At 36.8% G+C, this 24,824-nt stretch overlaps 1 protein-coding gene across 2 annotated transcripts in view; it reads left to right on the top strand.

The window, feature by feature from the left end:
• Nucleotides 1-2,379: 2,379 nt before the first annotated feature.
• The window catches only part of MEOX2 (mesenchyme homeobox 2), a 63,474-nt gene continuing 41,029 nt past the window's right edge, over nt 2,380-24,824 (top strand). Inside the window, exon 1 of one of the 2 annotated variants that reach the window (XM_059712466.1) lies at nt 2,380-3,293. In XM_059712466.1, coding sequence (XP_059568449.1) covers nt 2,780-3,293 — 514 coding nt within the window. In that variant the 5' untranslated portion in view covers nt 2,380-2,779. The remainder of the gene's footprint in view (nt 3,294-24,824) is intronic. The other variant, XM_059712465.1, reaches the window with a different exon arrangement.

The raw sequence follows: 24,824 nt of genomic DNA, 5'->3' as shown, positions 1-24,824 counted from the left end.
GTCCACCCCCACAGTTCCAGAATCTGGTTGACAAGGGCAGGTTGTACAGAAACTTCAAGACATGTTGTTAACATCTGATGCAGTGAGTGAGAAAAAAGCAAGCAGTCACCAGACAGGTTCAAGGAAAAGTGGCAACTTCTGGAGATGGAAAGTTTGTGCTTTTGCTAGTTGCTAGTTACTTGCAACCCACTGGCTAAATTCATATCCATTCACTTCTGAATCCCCTGCTTCCTCTAAACCACTATAATGCAAAACAAACGGACTTTATGGGTGTTTTTTTTTATTGATGTCTGCAGATCAAGTGTATCTTTAGTCTTGTCTGACGTTTTTCCACAATGCTTTTAGTAGAGGGCATTACAGTATGTAAATATTTCTGGTTACTGTTTATGGAGGTGGTTGCCTAAATTTCTCTATGGATAAAGCCATTAATGCTTTCACCCAGAATCTATGGGGGAGCCACCCGAGTTTGGGAAGTTTAGTGTTGCCCTTTGTACTTCAAGTTTTAATATTAGGGCACATATTGAAACCATAAACACAATGAGAATTCAAAATATATTCCGACGATATTAGAAGACTATACCTCCTCCTTTTTCATCCTTAAAGAGCCAAGGGCATGGGGAGTGGCAGGAAGAAACGTTCTTAAGATCTAAGCCCTGGACGCCATCCTGTGAGTGCTTAAAACCCTTAGAAACGTGCAACCTGCAGAACACCCCCCTTTGGAAGTCTAAAACAATATTAGATTCCCAAAATATCGGCAAAGAAAGTCTTACCGTCAAATGCTTGCAGCAGGTTCCAGCTCAGACCCAGACTGAAAAGCTGAGCAGCTGGTGAACAAAAGTTTTAGCTTTTTTTTTTTTTTTTAACGAAGTCTGCAAAACTAATTTCCCTCAAAATAGGGCTCAATTTCCGTTAAAGAAAGCAGCGCTTACAAATCTCAGAATTCCTGATCACCCCCACCCCATCCCACCTCTGAGCAATGGAAAACAATTCGAACTTTCACACGGATGTAGGGGTTTATTGCGAAGCCACTACTCCACAGTACAATTTAAAAGAAAGGGAGATAGGTTGAAGCCCGAGGGGCTGGGCCAGGGAAAAGGTTCTGTCTGCCTTGGGGACACTTCTTAAAGATTAATCAATACTTTTTTCCTAATTCAAACCAGATGGCTGGCCTAGTTTGCTGTCCCCATTAATCCCATTAACAACTTCAAAGAACTGGTCCCCATCCTCTGGACACGTGAGACAATGAAAATAACGGGGCGCTGCTGGTGGCACATTCGGGATCCCAGGCTTGATAAGTGAGCGCCTAGATTCTCCTGATGCGACATGTCCCAGGCATGAGTTGACTGTTCCTGCAGCTCATTACGCGGGATGGAGGGGTGGGGGAGGGCCTTGCTCGCCTTGTGTAAACGACTCTGCCCCCAGCAGACAATGTCTCAAGCAAGTGGCAGCATCAAAGCCCAGCTGATGCTTGCACTAATTCACTGGTCAGGTTTTCTCGTTTTCTATGATGCAGACTTAACCAGGGAGATCTGAAGCCCCCAGGGTTAGTGAACTTTGGAGGAAATCGAAGTGTAACATTTCCTAGTAAATGGACCACGGCCGAGGTGGGGGAGGGGGTGCTATTAGCAGATTCGTTTCTGGATGGAAATGAGGAGAGATGGGCTGGCTCCTAAGGGGAAAGATGACATGTGCGTGCCATCTACACATCTCCTGTGATCAGGCCAAAAAAGCTTTGGGGTACTCCTGACCCAGGAAAAGTTACTGGTGGAAACTCACGGGCCCTGGAAAGCAGGAGGAAAGAGAGCCCACCAGGCACCGCCAATGAGGATGCCAGGGCTGGACACCTGCAGCTGCTACTGCTCGTGTTGTCCTCCCACACATCCCGCACTCATCACGGCCCTTCCGCCCGCGGGGCGCATTCCTGAAACCTGGGTCCTGACGTCCGAGCCCATTAACAAGGCACCCACAGACACCAGCTGCCAAAAGCTAGGTGCGCCAGTGCGCCCAGGACGGGAGATGAGAAGTTGGAACGTTTTCTGGAAGCGCGCACCCATCTAACTCTGATCTTTCCCCTGAACCCTAGTGGTCCTTTCGTGTTCCTCAATAGCTAGGCGCAGCCCTAGCTTGCCTGCAGGTGACAGTGTCCCAGTGGCGAACAAGACACCTTTCCCGAGCGAAGTGAGCGGCGGGCCCGGGAGTGCGGGGTTGGGCCTGGCATTAGCGCCGCGCCCGAGCTGCGGGCGCCGGGAGGGAAGAGCAGCTGCCGCCGGGCTCGGGTGGACGCGCTGGGCGCGCCGCTCGCAGTCCCGGCGGCCGGCAGGGGCGGGCGGGCGTGGACGCTGTGTGCGTCCAGCAGCTTTAGGAAGTGGAACTGGAAGCGCGTGGCGCAGACTGAGCGGGAATTTTGGAGGCAGTTTGCATGTGGTCAGCGCCGGGCTCCTAAGCCAGCCCCCAGCTCACGTTACACTCTATTTATAACCTCTCAGAGCCGTTTCCCCCTGAAAGCAGTTCCCTGGGACCACCTTCTTTTGGCTTCAACCTCTCCTACTCTTGACATTTGAGTCGCTCGGAGGGAAGCTCCTTCAGGTCCGAGTGTTTATATGTAAAGGAGACCGGCCGCTAGGGCTCGGGACCGGGACTATCCCAGCTCTGCTGAAGCACCAGTGGCGATTGCTCGGGGAGAGGGAAAGTCGCAGGGTTTACTGTGAAAAGTGACAGAGGGTGGTGGCGTTTGCAACCTTCGCGAAGTCTTCTGCCTGGAACCCAAGACTTGCATGCTATGGAACACCCGCTCTTTGGCTGCCTGCGCAGCCCTCACGCCACCGCGCAAGGCTTGCACCCGTTCTCCCAGTCCTCTCTCGCCCTCCATGGAAGATCTGACCATATGTCCTACCCCGAGCTCTCCACTTCTTCCTCGTCTTGCATAATCGCGGGATACCCCAACGAGGAGGGCATGTTTGCCAGCCAGCATCACAGGGGACACCACCACCACCACCACCATCACCACCACCACCATCAGCAGCAGCAGCACCAAGCTCTGCAAACCAACTGGCACCTCCCGCAGATGTCCTCCCCGCCGAGCGCGGCTCGGCACAGCCTCTGCCTCCAGCCGGACTCGGGAGGGCCCCCGGAGATGGGCAGCAGCCCGCCGGTCCTGTGTTCCAACTCTTCCAGCCTGGGCTCCAGCACCCCGACCGGGGCCGCGTGCGCGCCCGGGGACTACGGACGCCAGGCGCTGTCACCCGCGGAGGCGGAGAAGAGAAGTGGCAGCAAGAGAAAAAGCGATAGCTCAGGTAAGGCGCGCCAGGCACCCTGGGCAAAAGGGGCGGGGAGACGTCAGGGAAGATGCTCTCACCAGAGTGAGGAGGCAGGGAACATGGTACCTGTTTTGCCCTCTCTGGCTCCCCGCCGCCGAATTCCGCGGGGCTGCCTTGGTCCTGTGATTTGGGGACACGTGTTGCTGAGAGGGTAGAACCGCGGCCAGCAGCACTAAGCTCTCCAAGGTTCAAACTGGTTTACCAGAGGGTTGAGAATAAAAAGGACAAGTGACAGTATGTGAAATCGATTGCAAAGCGTGACCTTCCATCTCAGCGATGGTGAGGGGAGGAGACCCTGGGATGCAGCGTCCGCTGGGCATGCGTGCGGGCGCCGCTCCTTGACTTTTTCCCCTGCAAGTTCCCGGCTCTGAGTGGCTCGATTTTTCCCATCGTTAACTGGATTTCCAAATTATTGCACAATATTTGGAACTTGCAATGGAACTTGGCAGAGCGTATGAGAAGAAAAAAAAAAGTTTTTGATTTTTTTTTTAAAAAAAATTCTGATTTCAGAGTTCTTTAAATAGCACCCTTTTCTAAATGGTAAACATTTCCCTTTCTTGGGGAAAAAGATATAATCTAGGAATTCAGAAGATTTTAAGGAATGTGTCAGAAAATTGTTAATAAATACATGCTCAGACTCTTGAAGAAATACGAGTCATTGTACATACGAGTTGTATTGTAGCACTGACTAATCTAAAGAGAGAATCCGACTTTTAAAGTGGAAAGTAGCTTCCTCCTCCAATGGAGAATTATCGGAGAAAGTACTGGGAACTAACAGTAGCCCCAATTGTGCTGGTTTGCTGCATCCCTGAGGCCGGGGTACGCGAGGGTGCGCGGAAGAGGCTGATCTTCCCGGGGATACGTTGAGTAGCCACGCAAAAAGGGATGCTGGAAGGCACAGCCTGCCAAGGAAATTGTCACAATCCAGAGAAACAAGTTTTCCAGGCAACCCTCAAAGCCCTTAATGGATGTTTTACAATGAAGTGAGTTGTGAGGTTTCTTCAGTAGCTGTAGCGCCGCAACCTGCCATCCATCTTTTCGGAAAGTGTCATTTGTTTAATGTAATATTTACGTATTTTCTCCCTTTGAGGAATTGGTTTAACAGTTCTAGAAGGCAATTCAAGACATTGGTTTGAAAGACTGGGAAAAAGTTTGTATTTTATAATGCTTTAGGTACGATCCCCCATAAATGACAATGAGTGCCCACATTATTTCATTTTTCCTTTGCAGCAATGCTATCAGTTGTTCTTCAGGATGAGTTATGGGAAATCTAACCTTTACTTTCCAAGGTCAGAGGTAAACTTTTAATACTGGATCACAAATTAGTTTATACCTAAGGAAGTTACCAGTAGTATCACTAATTATTAATAGTTGTTACTAGCCATAAGTGAAACTCTCAAGACAGAGTTAAGAGGTTAATCATAATAAGAAGGCTTACATCTTCATTATAAAAAAAAGCAATTTTAGAATGCCGTGATCTGATCAGACATAGCACTTGATATCAATATAACTTTTTTTGGGAAACAGATTCCAGTTCAGATTTGTCAGCTCACTTTTGCAGTTGCCGGAAGCTCTTACTGTTCGCTTTACTTTCTGCAATGAGAAATCTACGCAAGAGATTGTTGCTCCTTATGCTTCCTGAACTGAACCACTGCACCTAAATTGCTTAGGGCAAACAGGACTTTCATATAGACACATGTTATTTGGGTTGGGAGGAAACAGGGAAAGTGGGATCTAAGCATCTACTTCCCTTACTTATTTTAATAACAACTTTAAGAAAATTGGTTATATTAATAGTTCTACTCTCCTTTGGTGGAAAATAACCATATAACAAAATAAGGTTATTTTCACATGTTGAAGCTAATAGAGTGCAGGAAAAATCAACAGACACAAAAGTTAACATCAGCTACATAAAGTATTGACAGATTACATCTTAGGTGGGAACTACAATTAGTCATCACCAAGGACAGAATCGCTGGGGAGTTAGAATGAGCATTTTCTTTGATGGGATCTTTTGAAAGAAATGTTGACTAGTTAAAAGGAAGTATCCCAATAGTTTCCAGTTAAATATATGTATACTCATTGAAAATAACATTTAGTTTGCCAGTTTCACTATTTGAGTTCATTTATATTTGTTATATCTTTAGATATATTTCAGTTCAAGATATCTTTCTCCTGTGATGATATTGCATTTGGTCTTCCATAATTCATGTTCACAATTCTTTTATTTTATAGTATTGTAAGGGTATCTTGTCCTAGCAAAAATTAAAGTGATGTAGAAAATCACTATAATTCTGATATATTATTAACATGTCTCATTGCTTATAGCGCAGTTTTATTATTTCATTATTTCCAAAGATTAAATTAATTTCTGAACATTTGCAATTTTTAAATTATATTAGATAAAAGTCATATGTCTAATAGAGACCATTTATATTTTGTTAGGCAGTTTATAATAACTATGTATTTATAGTTCAGAGTAAATGCAGTACATAAGTCCAGTGCAAAGTCGGAACCAAATTCTGTATCCTTGCATCTGATACCCAGATATCTTGAATGTGTGCATGACCGTGTGGAATTTTAATAGGATTTTAAGCACCAGAAAATATTGAAAAACAACCCAAATTTTATCCATGGTAATGATGCTAAAACTACCATATGTAACACTTACCAGCATGCATTAACACACATTTCCCATCCCAAACACACACATATACAAACTCAAGAAGCTTAAGGATCTAGAAACAAATATTTATGGACTTTATTCTTTCATTATAATTTATTGACAGTTGAAAATAACCAAACTTAATAGAAAAGCACACTGTTATTTTTTATATGTGTTGAACATTGTTTTGCAACTTTGAACCTGCTCTGCTTGCCAGTGTTATTACCAAAGCCAACATCTGCCACCTCTTCAAAGGGACTCTTAAAAATCGAAACTTTACAACTGTACTTAAAACAATCTATACAAAGCAGGTGATTCTGAAAAAAAGTCTATAAATAGGGTGAATTACTTGGCTTCAATTACATTTGATTGTTTGCCAAGCAATGTAGTAATAGGTATAAAATGCCCACTAGCAGTTAAAATAACCCAAGTAGATTAATCAACCTAACTTTAGCTTATATGAAGATAATACACAATATAAACATGTAAATATTTTCTATTCAAATTAATTGAATGGATATAAGTATGTTTTTATACAGAATTAAAAATTTTATGTAAAAAGAGAATGATTTGGGCATGTGGATTTTATAAGGTTTTGAATCATATTAGATTCTTGTAAAATGATAAATATTTTATTTATAGCTACAAGATATAAAACATTTATTGTCAAATTATGTCTGTCATATGCCTGACTATGCAGAATGACAAGAATGACATTAACAAGCTGGAAGTTAAATAAAGAGTAATATCTTACCTACCCTAACTTTGGTATTCTATTCTAACTTTTTCTAGATATTCAAACATTATGTTTTCTAAAAGGAAAAAAAGTCACTTTATCATTCATTTCTGTGTTACTGATTATGTTTATTTTTTAACATTTGCTTTAGAAGTTTAAAAATAGTCCATTAGCTCTTGGTTACCATAAGAAAATATTGAACAAATTAAATGTTTCAAATCTATGCAATAAAAGATATTTTTAGTCTTTTTCTTGCAATGGTAGATTAATTTTAGGTATAAACATTTTTAAATGGTGACCTGACATTAAAAAACCTAAGTACCACTGACCTATATGCGTCTTCTCAAATGATTATACTAAGAAGTTAAGAGTAACATTAAGATGTTTTATTGTTGAAAGTCAGCAATAAATTAATTATAGAAATAGGAATAGTTTCAAGTTCTGTGTAAATATCTTTATAGTTTATTTGTAAAGGCAAAACATTAAATGTAAGGCATGACACTTCTAAAACTTTCATTTGGGTTCAAAACTCAGTACTAAATATTGAAAAAATTGAATCTTTGTTTATAGTAATTATCAATGGAAACCACTATGTTGGCATCCTGTAAGCTTACTTACTAAAAATAATAATAATATATTTTAAGCATTAATGTGTTTTCCCTCTGTGTTTAAAAACATAGACCCTTCATCACAGCATTGCAATTTATAATAACTTACAATATTTGTTGTGTGACCTAAAGAGTCTCAGAAATTAATTTTAAGCAAAAATGAAATAGTAAAAGAGATCAACTTCTTCCCTTAGATTCAGGAAAATTTGAGAGACTAATGCCATATTTATTCAAATTAACTTTTTTTTTCCCATTTGAGCTAAATTGTGTAAGAAATACCCATATATAAATACATACTTGGCCTGGTAATGGTGCCAATTTTATTCATTTACTATATTTAAAATGGCAGCTGGAAATACAAAACAATGATGTGAGGGCTTTGTAGATTTCCATTTCAAATGAGAAAAACCAATATAATACAATAATGTATTTTAGTTTTTGACTCTGTTCACTTCAGTCATTTATTTCTAAAATTTCAAAATGGGTCTCCTTTCCAAGCATTGCTATAATGATTACAAACATCTATAAATGATAAATTCTAAAGATGAAAAAATATTAGGAAATAAAATACACATAGGAATTATTTAGTATTTGTTGAGTATTAACTTTGGATGATTTATCTCTCTCAAATTTTCTGTATTTTTGTCATATTGTTTTTTGTTATAAAATATTTTGTGGGTAAAATATATCAGCATATGAAATGAAACTACCAAGAGTAGCATATTTACCTCTGATTGTAATCATAAAATAAGAAGGATTAATTCTTAAGTGGCCAGTTAAATTATATTTCCTGGATTATGGTGTTGGTGTGATTCCAAAGGTTCATTAAAAAAAGATGAAACACAAACAAAGGCCAAAGTCCACAATTTAGAAATTGAGGTAAGTCTGATGTATTTAATCAACAGAGCGCATTCTATTATCACAACTTATTTCTCTCTATTTGTGTTGTAGTCATTAATATGGTTTAGTCATCACTAATAACCTTTTTGCTATAGTTGTAAAAAAAATGAAGCACTAATGTGTGTTTTTTCTATTTTTGTTATGATGCTCTTATGACTATTTCTTGGAAAATTTTTTGTCAAACTGAACCTCCCAAGTTAACCTGGAGTAACACAATAAAGAAAGTTAGTGGCAACATTCTCTACACTACTCCTAAATGATAGTCATGGGTGAGGTTCAAAATCCAACTGGATAAAACTTTGCAGAATATTTTATTTCTCTCATGGAGTGAAACTTACAATGGTAACGGTTATTCAGGTCTCAATCTTCAATTTGCATGACCTATGTTGAAGCAAAATTAATTCAAATCTGATAACCTTTCCTCTATGGTTTTCTACTTACATTATAAAAAGGGATTTATTTTCACTTTAAAAAAGTTATGCTAGATGATATTTTATGATACAAAATAATCAATAATATATTTATTGAATCATTTGTGTAAATTTCAAAACACATTGATTTTTTTTATTTTAGAGTATTTCCAATTAATGCCTTTAATGCATTTTAACTAAATTAACAGAAAGTTACTTGGTAAGAGTAAACGTTCAGATGTAATTGAATGGGTCAATTATTTTTCCTCTATATTTGGAATTTTAAATATATAATAAAAAGTAGCCTATTATTCATTAAACCTTCATTAATAATGTTACATTTTCCACAGCACTTTAATATTTCTGAATTTATACATGTTACCATCTATAAATTTGGTACTATGTATTGGAATACTTATTTTTATAAGATTCTGAAAATACTTTATGATATGTTCTTTGGTCTCTTACATGTGCATGTGAACAAGAATAATCAGGTAAAATCTGTATTATATGTATGCATTTTTGGAAAGGGTTTGCATGAGTGAGAGGAAAATTCCTTAATAATAATTTTGCTCTCTCTCTACTATATAGATTTAAAATTTAAAAATTGGATCTTTAGCTTATATGATATTGCTATGCTACTTTTAAAAGCTAGCATTTTCTTAAAAGTTTGATAATTCTAAATATTTATGTATTTTGATGACTTAATTCTTATATCCTTGGAGTTTTTACTTTTATTACAAATATAACATGTTTACTAGGTAGTACTTGTAGTAGTAAAACCATTGGGGTTTTGACTAAAGATTTAGATTCAAAATTTGTTTCTCTTCAAAATTTCATAGAAAAGCTTAATTCCAATGTTTTAAATGTATTTAAAAAATCCTATTTTTCATCAGTTTTCTTTCTAAAATATTGTAGGTTTGTTTATTGAACCTAGAGAGTTACACAGATTGAAATTATGAGTATAAGGTGTCTTTTCTAATAGGTTTTCGTTTATCCTGTGTTTTATTAGAAAGGGTAATGGTAAAAAGGGAGAGTGTTGTATTAATGAGAGCATATATTTAAAAGCACACTTTAAAATAATATATTTACGTAGAAATACACATACTAATAGATAGAATTCCAAATTTAATTGTTTGATAACAGATCATCTGAACGAGAGCATCCACCTTAAACACTGTAATAGGATGTTAGATATTCTAGCTGCAAAATAAAATATTAGGCTTGAAGCACACACAGCTGTGTGGAGAGTCCAACTGGATGAAGCTGTAATCAATGATAGTCATTAAAGTCAAACATGCCAACTCTCCTGCAGTTTTTGTTTTCTTTTTTCCCCTCTAGCTCATTATTCTCCACATGCTTCAAGAGCTTCCCATAATACCATAAGCAAAAAGCTCCAGTTATCTTTACATGACTGTGGGCAAGAAAATGATTAAGATGAAGTCATTGCTCAGGCTCTGTGGAAACCTAGAGGCGGGCCCAGCTTAGGTTGGTGGATGCCAGTAGAATTTTAAAGGCCTGGAATTTTACTCTTTGAAAATATAGCCTTCAAGCTTTGCCAGAAATGACACCCAAATAAAAATTTATTTTTGCAAAGTGATAGTTATTTGCAAATGTAGTGGTGAAATGTACTCAGTGTCTGTAGAGATGGCTTCTTACACTGGCTGGACTGCACAGTAAACTTTTGGATGATTTTTCTTAGCCTCTTGAAAAACTAGCAAACCACACTGAGGTACACTCTTATTTGTTGAACAAAATAAAATGCTCCTGACTCTTAGGAAACGAACAATGAATACGAAGTAAATTTTACAGCTGGTTGATTTTATTTTGATAGCAAAATCATGTGGTTCAGTAAAATAGAATTATACCATTAAAAATTTAGTGGGAACTAAATAGATAAAATGTATCTTTGATTTTGTCAGAAACCAGTAATGTGACAAATGGCTTTTACATTTTAAGAATCCTCTAAAAAGAACTTTATTACGAACTGTATAGTTTGAAATTGTGACATCTCTCCTTATTTAATATTTTTCAAAAGTAAAATAAGCTCTCAGTGTGTTTACTGTTTTTCACGATTAAAATCTTTGCAACTACAGGTGTAAACTACATTTGCTTTGGTATACTTTTTTCTTATTTGAAATATAAATGGGTCTGATTGCATTAAACTAGGCAGCATATAGATGTAAATTATAGAGATAGAGTGAAATGTCAGCAAAGCCAGAGGTTAGGCATCCAAATCTAAGGGCCTGCTGCCATTCACATTTCTAGGATTGCCATCTTTCCATGTCTACCTTCAAAATTCAGGGAATTGTAGATACCTTTTCTTCCAGAACTATTTTTTGTTTCTGGAAATAGAGCTTTATTAAACTTCTTCTTGGATGTCCAGATGCTTTAGAAAATTAAAAGAAGCAGCACACTATTTTTTTTGCATATTTAGCCATTAGTTGATAAATCATGAAGGATTTATCTTATTTTTTAGTCATTCTATCACACAAGGAAATAGGTGGCACATGCAAAGGTATAATTTAATGATTATTTGATGGTGGGTAGCACCTAGCAGAGCAACAGGAAATGGTGAATCACCCAGGGCCTGCCCACAGTTGGAAAACATTAATGTATCTAAACCCGAGGGGGTAAGGAAGGGGAGCTTTTTTAAAAATCCAGAATCCAGTGAGAGGCACAGGAGAGGGGCCTCCTAGGAACGTTGGGACCTCAGGTGGAGGATTGGAGCTGATATCAAATGTCAATCCAGTCATCTGTCTTCATGCCTTCCAGTCTCCTCCTATTGCCTCCTATTGGCCAGATGCCATCAGAAGACAAAGAGTATGAAATCCTAAAGGGATACAGGCCTCTGAGGAGTGGCCAGGGTAGATCTAGGAGAACACAGCGTCTCACTCTGTCTCTTACGAGCTGTGATTTAACTTCTCTCTACCTTAGTTTCCAAAAAATTATAGTGAGTTAATTAACATAAGTTACTTAGAATAATGTTTGTCTCAGTAGGTGTTGTAATTTTTGTTATGTATCAATGTAGGAGCCATTATGTTGTGGGTGTGCACCATCTGAAAGCAATTTCTGTCTATGTTGCTTCTTTATTTGTTTTTTACTACTAATAGTGCTATAGAAAATGTTGCCTGCTTAAAAGACCGCCAAAGATTTAATATAATCTGTAACTGTCCCTTGAATTACTAGTATCATGCCATTTTCCTGAAATGTAGGGTGAACTCTAGACCAGGTTGTGTAAAAGACTCAAGTTGCCTTCACTTAATCACCCCGAAGATTCCCATTCCGTAGCCTCTTTTGCTTGGGCGTCTCCTAACCTTCTTTCCTGAGTGTACCCTGCCACTTCTCTATCAAACACCTGTTTTCAAAAGAAATGGACAGAGCAGCGTTTAGTCAAGAGGGAACAGAACTTCAACAGAAGGGATTTAAATATGACAGTGAAATTTTAGGTCTCTGTTTCAGCTGTTACTTGGAGGTTGGGTGCTACATTTTTCTGCTGCGCTATAGAGTTTATTGCAGAAGGAATTTACATATCATAGCTCTTTGTTATTTCTAGTGGTTCCATTTGGAGAGCCTCATGAATGGCAAATATGCAAATACCACTTAAATGTATTCATATTCCCCACAAAATGCATAAAAACCATTTTAGTTTGATGACAATTTCCTTTTTCAAAGAAAATAACTTGTTTGTGTATTTATTTATATTTAACAAACTGTTGAGAATTATTGCTTAAGTTGAGGCCAGAGAGAAAAGCAAAACTCACAAATTCTGAGTGATTAGTTAGTTACACTCTATTTAGCTTAGTTACCTCTCCTACAGCCACAGTTCAAAGTGGGCAATTCAGAAATGTATTTCAGAGACATTTTAAATTATTACAGTGATGGTCTGTGGCAGTTGCTTTTGCATAAACAGTAGAATCAAATGCTGTATTAAAATTGTAAATGCCGAGTTAACTCTCTCAAAGCTCCTGTATTCGCAGTGATTTAATCCCTAAAATAAGAGAAGTTCAAAGGACTCGTGATTGCTTGACTGCTAGATCATGGGAGGGAGTAGGGAAAGGGGTGCAGGAATAACAAAGCACTGAATGTTCAGTAATAAACAGCAGCGACAAGAAGGATCAAACACCAACTAGGCATTACTCTTGGATTTCAGGGTAGGCTAATTGTGTTGTTGTTTTTTGTAATAAGCTGTAATCAGTAATGTTGGAACAGATCATTTGAATCAGAATCATTAAGACACTAGAAGAGACCCAAGGCATCACCCAGTTCAATGACTGTATTTCCTAGAGGAGAGAAAGCGCCCAGAGAAGTTAAGTAATGTCTGTCCATTCAGCCAAGTAGTGGCAGCTGAGCTTCCATATCCTGACTTCAGCCTAGTGCCCTTACAAGGAAAATCACATAAAATATTTTTAAACCTTAAGGTTTTAGTCTTCCCAATAAAAATAAATTTCAGCATCATTTAAAATGTTGGCTACTGCATTTGAGGGAATAAAGTGCAATTTCACGAAGTGCTTTACTTGGGTGTAAACTACCTCTTTCTGAATCTGACTTTATGTCCTATTACCTCAGTAGTTTTTCATTCTTGTTTTATGAATATGAACACTGTGATACTTTCTTAGCTTCCATTTTCCAAGGACACAGTTCTTATTTTCGATTACCAATGTGCCTGCATATTTTTGACACCTCATACAATAACTATAGAATTTTAGTTTAAACCAGAGTTTAATATATGGCAATGTGCACATGGACTTTGCTGTATTATACCAATAAATTATATATACTTTTGTAAACAGAATCATATTTTGGGTAGCCATTTGTGAAGTGAAGAATATGTTACCTGTTTTAATTTTTTAAATTTAATACACATAAATTTGGCCAAATTGAGATTTACCTATAATGCATTTGCTTTTTTGTGTTCGAAGTAATAAATAGCAACAAATAAACAGCTATCAATTCTCCCTTGTCTCAGGTCATTAACTTTATCTCCATTGTTGGATAAGTATCGATCTTTTAAATTTAATATAAAGGATGGGGCAAAAGTACATCTACAGTTTTTCAAATGGAAAATAATACAATAATTAATAAATACTAATACAAATATAAGCTGTGCCACCCACTCACAACTGTAAACCTATGTTTGCCCACCCTGTAATCTCCTTACACAGAAGATACTAAAAAATATTAATGGTTGGCATTTTGCCTTTGCTAACCAGATGTGTTTTTCTTGTTTCTCCTGCTTTCCTACCCACACCCATCTTTCCCACAAACTGTAAACATCAGACCCATCTGCTCCTCCCCCAAACAACGAACCATATAACATCTGGAACACTCTTCACACTGACCTATCATGCTAATTCCAGATCATTACTTCTCACTAAAACCTCAAAGCACAAAATTAAACATGAGAAATACAGTTGGTTTTTCCAAGAATTTTTCTTTTTTGGCAAAATATCATTTTATTTTCAAAATAATTCCTCATGTATATAGTTAATTTTAATTTACATTCAAAAGGCCTTCATATTGATGGTTGCAAATGATGATGATTTCTTCTTTTATATTCAGGACTTAGCTATGCTGTTTCTTCCAACACAGCTCAGCCCAAATCCATACTATTGCACATCCTTCTATATATTTCTTCATATTCCCACTTAAATGTCTCTTGCACTTAATTTTGTTTTCTTCCCAGGTCCCCTGTGTACTGTCTTCTGAGTATCTTTATCTCTTTTCATTCTTCCCTGACACAATTCTATATTGACTATAAAGTAAAATTTTGACTAATGTCCATCAATAATATATTACTAGATTTTACTTGTATTGATTCTTGTATGCAAATTGTGTTTAATATCAAACATACATATAAAATGTAAGTATTATATAATCTGATATATAATTAAACATATAATATAATCTCATATATATTAAATTTATAATCAGGTAAATAGATAGATTTATGGTAGCACTTTCCTGGCAAAGCATTCTTTTATCCATTCTTTTATCGTGTATGTGTTCTTATACTTTTAAATGTGGGTACTTAAATGTATACAGTCGTAGCTGCATATAAGAAGTTTTCCACACGATTTTCCACATTTCCCCCCATCGACTAAAGAACATTACTTACTATATAATTTCCTTGGATAAGAATTTAGGGCTGTAAATTCATTGGCTTTCATCTATAATCTTCCACCTCAATCTTTAAAGGTTTTATTGACTAGCAGGGCCAGTTTTGTTGACATTGGTTTTAACTAATATTTCTTCAATAAAGTTGTTTATGTCTAACACTAGAAAACATTTTTATTTTGAGAAAATTGTAAATTCACATGCAGTTGTAAGACATAATACAGAGGAATCCCATATACATTTTACCCAGTTTCCCACAACCCAATGGTTATATCTGACATAATTATAATTCAATAACCAAAACAGGAAATTGATACTGCTATAATCTAGGAAACTGATATTGATACAATCCACTAACCTTAATCAGATTTCATTAGTTTTACATGCATGTGTGTGTGTGTGTGTGTGCCTTTAGTTCTATGCTATCTGCCAATTTATTTTGTATTTTTATCCCATAGCCTGCAATATATTTTTCTTTTCTTTTTTGTAAAATATATTCTATTGATTTTTTACAGAGAGGAAGGGAGAGGGATAGAGAGTTAGAAACATCGATGAGAGAGAAACATCGATCAGCTGCCTCCTGCACACCTCCCACTGGGGATGTGCCTGCAACCAAGGTACATGCCCTTGACCGGAATCGAACCTGGGACCCTTCAGTCCACAGGCCGACACTCCATCCACTGAGCCAAACCGGTTAGGGCATTTTTCTAATATATATTCATTATTTTCATTAAGATCTTGCTTGAGACACCTTCTCAGGTCTGTGCCTCCCTTCTCTTTCCAAATTAATGTCTATAGACTGCATAATAATACACTTAAATTTTGCCTGATGGTTCTCTTTGCTGTTCCTATTTCAGGTCTCTAGTTTTGATTTGAATTACATGCAGTCCTAAAGGAAAAGTCAGTGTCTTCTTTTTCTTTTAGTGTGATATCCAACATTGGCATCCTATTTGCTACCTAGGAAAAGCTTCCCTAATGATGAATAAGTGATCTGTGTTAGGGGTTTTCTGAGACTTTTAGTTCCAGGCGTCCAGTAGTAGGGCAAATTCAGGAGGTTCTTGAGCAACCCATAAGAGAGTTTAATGGATATCTAGTTTAAGTAATTATCTGTGTTTGTTTCTGATTGATTTTTATGGATGCTTCCTAAAGTGAAATACTTGTGATTACATGGTATATATTTATCACTTCTGAAAAAGCTGGACAATAGTTAATATGCATTTACTTAAATAACTTGGGTACTGGAAATATCATGGAGGAACACTGTGAAGTATATAATTGGCTAATCACTATTCTGTATAACTGAAACTAATACAAAATAATATTGAATATAAGCGGTAATTTAATTTTTTCAATATTTTTTGAAAAAATTTTAACTGTAACAGTTGGAGCATATCTGAAAGTAAAATGCAAAGAGCATTATATTGTAAAACTTTTTGGATAAATGCTGCGCTTACTCAAACAAGTGTTTACTTAAAATACATCTATAGTTCTGCAGAGGTCAAAGTGCATCCTAAAATAATTATTAATGAAACATAATCTACAAGCCTGAGATTTGGCTAGTTATCAAAATAACAGCAAAAGATAGACATTAAATTATTGATTTATATATACAATATTAAAATGAAGTAAGACACAATATAACAATGGATGTAAATGTAAAAAGATGGAACTTTGGAAGTGGGAAAGCAAACAATGAAAGCATATTAAAAAATGTAGGGTCAACTAGGGAGATTCTTCCAGGCCTCTTGAGGAATAGGGAGGAGAACATTTTTCTGGGAACGGGTGGGGAGCATGCCAGGAATTAGGCTAGATTTTCCGGGGGAAAGTATGAAAACATAATAGAATCAGACAGGGGCAATTAATGATAAAACATTATTAACTTTCAAAGCCTCTCAAATATGGTCTCTGGTATGAATTCTAGAATTGCAAAAGTCGGGTAGTTGACCAACAGAAGAGCCTATTAGGAGAAATTTTTAACTTTCTGAGAAGAAAGTGAGGATAAGTGTTCCTTTGGCATTAGAAAAAGAGCAAATGCAAGGAAGAGTGAAATACATGGAGTCTTATGTCTACAGTGAAACATCTGGGTCTATTTGACTGTGGCCATATATTACACAATGAAGTGCCACAACCACAGAGTTTTGAATATGTGGGAAGTACAAGGACTATTCATTAGTGGATTCATTTTTAATAGAGATTAATTGGTAATTAATTGATGATTGAACTGCTAGTGATTTGTGGGAGGAAAGGCAATATTAAGTTAAGCAATGATATCACTAGATACATTCATGTTAGAATTTATAAGTTGAGGATGTACATTCAAGTATGAAAATGTAGAAAATTGTTAATGATTGCATTTAGGGTATCTTAGGACCACACACACACACACACACACACACTACACACAACCAAAGGTAACTCAATGTTTTACAGAGATTTTGGAACAGAAGAAGGCCAGACCAAATGTAATTTGTAATAAAGTTCTATTGGCAGTGTAGAAGAGTGGGTAAAACATTTTAGTAGTTTACAGTAGGTGAAATTGGTGATTTACTTTTATATTGATAATTTGCTCATATTATATTGGTAGTCATTGGTATATAAATGTGTGGGTGTGGTAACCTATTAATAGCAATCTTTTTTTTTGCTTTAATTAAATGCATTTTAGTTTTTCCCAACTGAAAAAATAGTGTACCTTTTTCATGGATACAAGTAGAGATAAGAGGTTATTTATTTGTTTGTTTATTCATTTTTACAGAAACCACTTAGAAGGAACAGTCTGCATATGCAAAGCATCTCTTTTTAAAAAGCATTACTAAGTATGTTAGTTAAATGCAATCACATAGTTAAATGCATATTGGTGCATAGTAGAAATAGGTGACTTCCAAATTGAATGTTTTTACTTTGAAAGCTCAGGATGTGAGAAAACCAAACCAAACCTAATCAAACCAATAGAAAATGTAAATGTTATTCAAAGTGGCTGGAATAAAGTGGATCCTTAATTTAACTGTGTCCTAATGAGGTGCTAACCTAGGGAGTAGCTGCTTCAAAGGGGATTCACAAGCAGAAGTCTGATTAAGGGATTTTCTTCGTGTTGTTCTTGTGTTGTTCTCAGATCAGATATACATTCTGTCTCACATTTTCTCTGTATTTCTAATATTTTTTAAAAACTCTCATTTTACACTTTCTAATGGAAATACACTTCATTTTGAATCACCTATTAACCATAGGAAGCAGCATTAGTATTTTAGATCAAGTTGAATTCATTAGAAACTATTTAGATAAATGGAAATTAGTGGCAAATTGTAGACTATTTGTTCCCTGGCCCAGGAGACACACACACACACACACACACACACACACACACACACACTCCAATGCCATAGGTGTTTCAGTGCTATTATAATTCACAGACTCTGACATAATTCACTAAATGCCAACTATGTGCCAGGGACATGGTTCTGTAAGTACTTTATACTGTTGAGTCCAATACAATGACTAGAACAAACAGGTTTCTAGAAAGATCCACAGCATAGTAGCAAAGACTAAGATGGAAACAACTGGATGTAACAATAAGATAGAGGATATAATAACTTAGCATACGTGATGAAAATATCCAGAGAAATCCAGGGAAGTTTCAGGAAATGATGAAACATGCCTCAATTTATCTCACTTCTTAAGATCAACTTCTGAAGTCATGAGTGCATGAGAATCTATTACACTGTGAACAGGATCAAATCACCTTTGGAAAAAAATATAAGAATCTTTGTTTTTTGTAGTTTTTAAAAATATATATTTTTATTGAATTCAGAGAAGAAGAGAGAGGGAGAAATAGAAACATCAATAATGAGAGAGAATCACTGATTGGCTGCCTCCTGTACGCCCCCTACTGGGGATCAAGCCCGCAACCAGGGCATGTGCCTTGACCAGGAATCCAACCGTGACCTCCTGGTTTATAGGTGGACTCTCAACCTCTGAGCCATGCCGGCCGGGCTCCTTCTTGATTAATATAGACATGAAATTCAGGGTAGGTTTTGGTTTCCTGGAATCGTCACATAATTTATTCCAAGGTCATTTTTGTTCAGATCCTCAGTTGTTCTGATTTGAGCATTCCTTTGTGTTATGCATCAAGGTTTGTGGGCAGTAATTGATTGTAGATAACCAAACTCTGTAATTTATACTATTGTTGCTAGGATGTCATTTGGTAAAATCAGAGTGAAAGGTAAGCTATTTTGCTAGCTGGTGAAATATGCTGTATTATTTTGGACATGAAATTGACGTCATCTTGATAAGGCTCAGGAGGATTATGCCCCCAGAAGACACTGTGGAAGATATTTGCATATCATGACTCATGCATAGGCTCTCTCATATTTCAGGCACTGACTTTAGATGAGGATTGTGAAACAACTGAAAAGACTTTTCGTCTTTATCTTGAAAGCTATTGAGACTTCCCTGCAGGCTATACTTAAACATTCACAGAATGTTAGAATTGGAAGGGAATCCAGAATTCATCAAAACCACTCCTCAATCATAAAGATGAGAACATTGAGGCTTAAAGAGTAGAACCCCTAAAATAATGTCTGCAAAGCTGGGACTAATAACTTCCAATTCATTTTCTTTCTCTTATTTCTATAATCTGCTGTTTGAAAATGTCACCCTGATTCTTTGTTAAGATTTCAAGTGCCTGAAATTTTCCTTTTGAAGATTGCTACGTGGGTTATTTTCTACAATAAGGGTAAAGATAGTATGTAAATCTACTTTCCTAGGCTAGTAATATGATAATTTAATTACAAACGTACATATAATTTGAATGAGTATTGAAGGTTAATTCGCTGATTTAAAAAAAAAATTAATGTGGAAGAGAGGAATTTCCATTGATGAGATAATGACTGGTGTCTTTCTTGCTAAAGAAAGTAAAAAGACATTTACTTCCTGCTAAAATCAGTAATTCATTAAGAAGCAAGAATTTGGGCCATTCTGGATTTGAGGCCTATTCTTCCAATTTATTTTGAAAATTTAAACATTAAGTAATACTCTATCAGTGATTAATATGACAATTAAATTGATAGTGTTATACTCAAAATTACCTCATGGTTTGGAATTTCAGGGTTTTCCTCTGTTGCAAGTGCTCTTTCTAAATTCCAAACATCTTACTTGAATCCTTCCAATTCATCACCTTTGCTTTATTATTCCTTTAATTATTTTCCTAAAGATATTTAGTGTTACCATTTTATTAGAATGCCATTTCCCCCCTCATATTTTAGATTAATATTAGTTTTCTTTGCTCATTTTCTTTCCTCTAAGTTATTCTGGAAATGTATGTGGAGGAAGTCATATCAATTCACAAATATGACTATATTAATTCACATGGGCTTGATTTGCCAAAATATATAACATTGTCTTGAACGTTTAGAGTGTGGTTAGAAGGAAGCCTGAAATGCAAGAAAAGGATTTTTTGTGTGTGATGTCCACTTAACTAATAAATCTGTCATCACTGACTGGTTTCCATTTCCTGGGAAATAAACAAATCACCATTAAGTCCTTTGAAGCAAGAGACTGCCAGGAAACACGAAAGTCACATTTGCTTCATCCTCCAAGATAAAGTATTGAATAAGTGGAAATGAGATGCAACAGAAGGAGCCATGAGGTCCTTACACCTGCTAGAAAGTCCAGAAGCTCTCCACAGAGCAGGAATTCAAACAAACCTCAAACTTTGACATTCAGCAAAAGTGCAGAAACGAAGCCAAGAATAAACTCTGTCGGGCCCTTGAAAATTTCTTAAGTAGAAAGCATGAATAATAGGAACATAGGAAATTTGAAGAGGAAAGTCTAGGAATCTGGAGGCCATGAACCCCTCCCCCCAAAACTGAATTAGCACTAGAGATGTTTTATATTTTTCTTTATGTTCTACTTCAAATTAAATGGTCATTGATCATCATATAAGAACTTTTATTAAAAGGCAGGGTCATGGTTAAGGAGTAAACATCAAGCACCGATTGGGAGGGCTTTTTTGTTCGTTTGTTAGCTGACTTATTTAATTTCATAGAATTCTGGACTTATGCTGTGTTTTTATTTATCTTAACTAAAATAAATGAGTACCTTTCAAGTAAATGCACATGCATTCTAATCAGCAATCCACTAGGGAAAATACAATTTCATGTAAAAGCAAGGCAAATGGTAAACTCCAAAAAGACCAAAAACAAATAAGATGCAAAGGAAATAAACAAACATTAAAGAGAAAACTGAAAATATATCTCAAAAATAAAATTTCAAAGGGTGGTGTATTGCTGTTTTCCCTGCATTTTGTGTTTACCCTTTATTTTCCATTAAGGAATGTATTTGCCTCAGTAACAGAGCAAATTTTTCTTAACCTGTGTCCTTTATCTATAGTTATTTGCTTCTGTAACACTAATAACTATAGTTGATATTTTTTAACAATCATAATGCTACAAAATAAACACTTGATCTGAATTAAAATTTTTATTTGAACTAAAAATTTTCTTCATCTCAAGGTTTGGTAAGCTTGTTGACTCATGGGATATATTTTTTCAAATAGATGATGTTGAAAGGATCAGGAGTGTAACTGGGGAGATGAAGACAGCAAGTTGTTTTGTGTCTGCCAGTGACTGGTATGATGCCATTACCCATTACCGTACCCATGCTTCCCACTGCCTGCCTTATACTAGTGCATTGTTCGGTGATTTGTAATCATTCTGCTTTCATAAAACTGGCACATCCATTTTGTTTCTTTTAAAAATTAATTTAGTGCTATACCATTCAGATATGTTAAAGATTATTGTAGAAATTTCTCTAGCTTGATAGAGACAGATTTTGGACAAGATGAGATTTCTTATTTCATTCCTTCTTTTTTGAAAATTGGATCTTTCTACTCATCAACTTCTCACCCATAAATGTATAACTATATTGGTTTTAGACTTTCCTGAAACTTTTAAGCAAAATACAGTTTGTGGCTGTGAAAGAGAAATGTTTCACCAGTATGTTCTCTGTGGCTTTCCTATTTGGGAACTACAATGGGAAAGTTGACATTTTATCCGCAGGTATAGCTTTGCTTATTTACAGATATGGAAATGACTGCTACACTAATACATTGGAGGCTAGAGTAATTTACATCTCTGAATTATTTTATAAAAAGGTATATAGACCTTTTAATCATAGAGCTTCTGTTCCCAAAGTATTGATGATACTTTAGACTTTGACCTCCAGGACATGACGAATTCATTTTGTTAGACTACTACTTTCTAACTATGGGAAACATTGACTGGTTTAACGGAGTTGGGTTTTTAAATTTTCATATGCACTACATTTAGTCATACATCTTTTGGAGTTGTTCCATTCTTTATAAATCTCAGGATGAAATACAAATATATTACCAAACTACTTCAGTCTCTCAGTCACAGCACTGTGTGGGTATTAAAGAGGATGTGGAAAAAGTCTGAAGGAATGGGGGCTTGCTCCATTGTTCTAAGCCAAAAATATCAGAATTTGGCTTATAAGACTATGGAAACTAAAAGTCTGCTTATTCCTATAGGGGATTAATGCATTACTCAACATTGAAATATTATATTGCCTGGCAACTACAAAATATGTTTAATTTTTCCAGTCCTATCTTTAGTTTTTTTTCTTTTGAATCCAGTATCATTCAAAAGTTCGGATCTGCTGACAGTTAAAATCTCACAAAAAGATTGTACAGCTGATATTCTCCTGGTGCTATGAGAGCTTTTTTTATTGATTATAAGTAGAGTTGATTCAACATTTATTTCCATATATAGCTTTTAGTTTAGGAAAAATGGAAAACTAAAAAACACAAACGCAAACACTTCTCTAAAGAAATAGTGGTATGTATTATATTAACACTGGAGAACCAGTACATGAAATTTATGCACTGGGGGTGGGTCCCTCAGCCCGGCCTACACCCTCTCGCAGTCCGGGAGCCCTGTGATCGATTGCCCTGCAGAGGGAGGCCTTGCTCATCTGCCACAGCCCACTGGTCGGTGGCCTGGGCCTCCCACTGTGGGGCAATTATGGTGCAATGGTGGGGCCCCCCTGACCAATCACATCACACTCACCTTGGCTGGCCTGGTGCCAGTGGGTGTCATAGCATGGTCGTCCAGATGGTCGTTCCACTGTTTGGCCATTTGGTCTATTTGCATATTATGCTTTTATTATTATATATGGTACCCTTCTTTGAAGGCCTCTAAATGACAGTGTTTGGCTGATTTTATTTTTCCCTTTCAATAATAATCCAGAGGCAAATATCAGTAGTGGTGCTGATTTTCTGTTCTGTATTTCCTTAGTCAACACCAAACAAGAGAATAAATTGTGTTGGGAAACAGTGATTTCGCCCTTTTTTAACTCCATGGTGTAAGGATGGCCTTGCCTGAACTGAAAGGAAAATAGTTAACTTTTCAAAGTTATGTAAAACTCTAAAATTCATAATGTACCCTGTTTAACTTGACTTGTTCCATTGCTTATTGCTGTCTCATATTATGTGATTAAATATAACTATAGTGGTAGTAGCACCTCTGTCTGCTACCCCAACCAGTCATTATCTGATACTGGAAAATTTGTCAATTAGCTCACTGGAGTAGTGTGGTACTAATAATGCCCAAACCACAGTCTTCAGTTTTGTGATGCTAGCTTCTTTCAGAGAACAACTTTCGTGGATATAGCACCTGCTCTAATCCTTGCCAGCCATCTAATAAATGCATTCTGTGCTATGTAGGGAACTGCTTGTGTTTGCCCAGCCATAAATGGAAAACCCATTTAAGAATGTCACTTTGAAATGGTTGCTCATACTTTTAGGATGACTGATTCATTCTGGCCACCCCTTCAGTCATTTAAAATGTGCATATTGACTGCCTGCCGTTGGCAAAATAAAATGAGTGGTTGATTTAAAAATCAAAAAGTGTCTAAAGCTTAGGCCCAGTATATCATGTAGGTGCCTATGTGGCCAAGTCAATTGAATAAGAATGGTAATGTATTCATCAACTAAGAAGAAAATTGAAATAACTTGGATATATCTCTCTCCATCCATGCCTATTAGCTTAGCTTCAAGATCTCAGTCACAGATTATGACAAGTTTAATGTGGAAAGAAGATAGCCACTTACCAACAGAAATGCTATTCATGTATTTAGTCATCCAATCTATCAATTTTAGCCCTAACTGGTTTGGCTCAGTGGATAGAGCGTCGACCTGCAGACTGAAGGGTCCCAGGTTCGATTCTGGTCAAGGGCATGTACCTTGGTTGCCGGCACATCCCCAGTGGGTGGTCTGCAGGAGGCAGCTGATTGATGTTTCTCTCTCATCAATGTTTCTAACTCTCTATCCCTCTCCCTTCCTCTCTGTAAAAAAATCAATAAAATATATATTAAAAAATCTATCAATTTTACATTCTGAACAACTGTTTAATATTTCCCTTACTCTAATTTCTTAGTTTAGAAATGCAGTTTTGTTTACCTGATCATTATGAGTCCCTCTCCAGTTTATGCCAATGTTTTATTCCTCAGGTTTTTTATCTTGCAAGTGTGATCATTGATTTAAATATCCTTCAGTGACCACTGACTGGGTCAGGCACAGCACTAGAACTTTGGAGGGGATCAGTTGTTCTACAACTGGGATGATTTTATTTCCCAGGACACATTTATAGTATCTAGAGACAAATAATTGTCCCAACTTGAAGGTGGGCGGAATGCTATTGCATCTAGTGGTTAGGGCCTAAGGATGCTGCTAAACATCTTCCAATTCAGTACACAGGTCAGCCCCCAAAACAAGGAGTAATCTGGTCCAAAGTGTCAGCAGTGCCTGAATTGAGAAACCCTTGGGGAGAGATGGGGTTGAGCCAACCTAAAGAATAAGGCCAGGTTCCTACTCTTCAGTCACAACCATCTAATTCTGCCCTGATTGAAACCCTCAAACTAATATACTCCCTGTTGCTTCCAGCCCATATTCTTTTGCCAATTTTTTTCCTCCAGTTCCCCAGCATTCTCTTTGTCCTGGATTCAACCCCAGGAGAGCATTGCTTTCCAAAGGGAAGGACACACTGTGCTCTTTTGTGT

Source organism: Myotis daubentonii, chromosome 10 (genome assembly GCF_963259705.1).
Source record: "Myotis daubentonii chromosome 10, mMyoDau2.1, whole genome shotgun sequence".
NCBI classification, from domain to species: domain Eukaryota; kingdom Metazoa; phylum Chordata; class Mammalia; order Chiroptera; family Vespertilionidae; genus Myotis; species Myotis daubentonii.
Note: the sequence above shows the minus strand (reverse complement) of the source record. Positions and strands in the feature narration are given on the sequence as shown.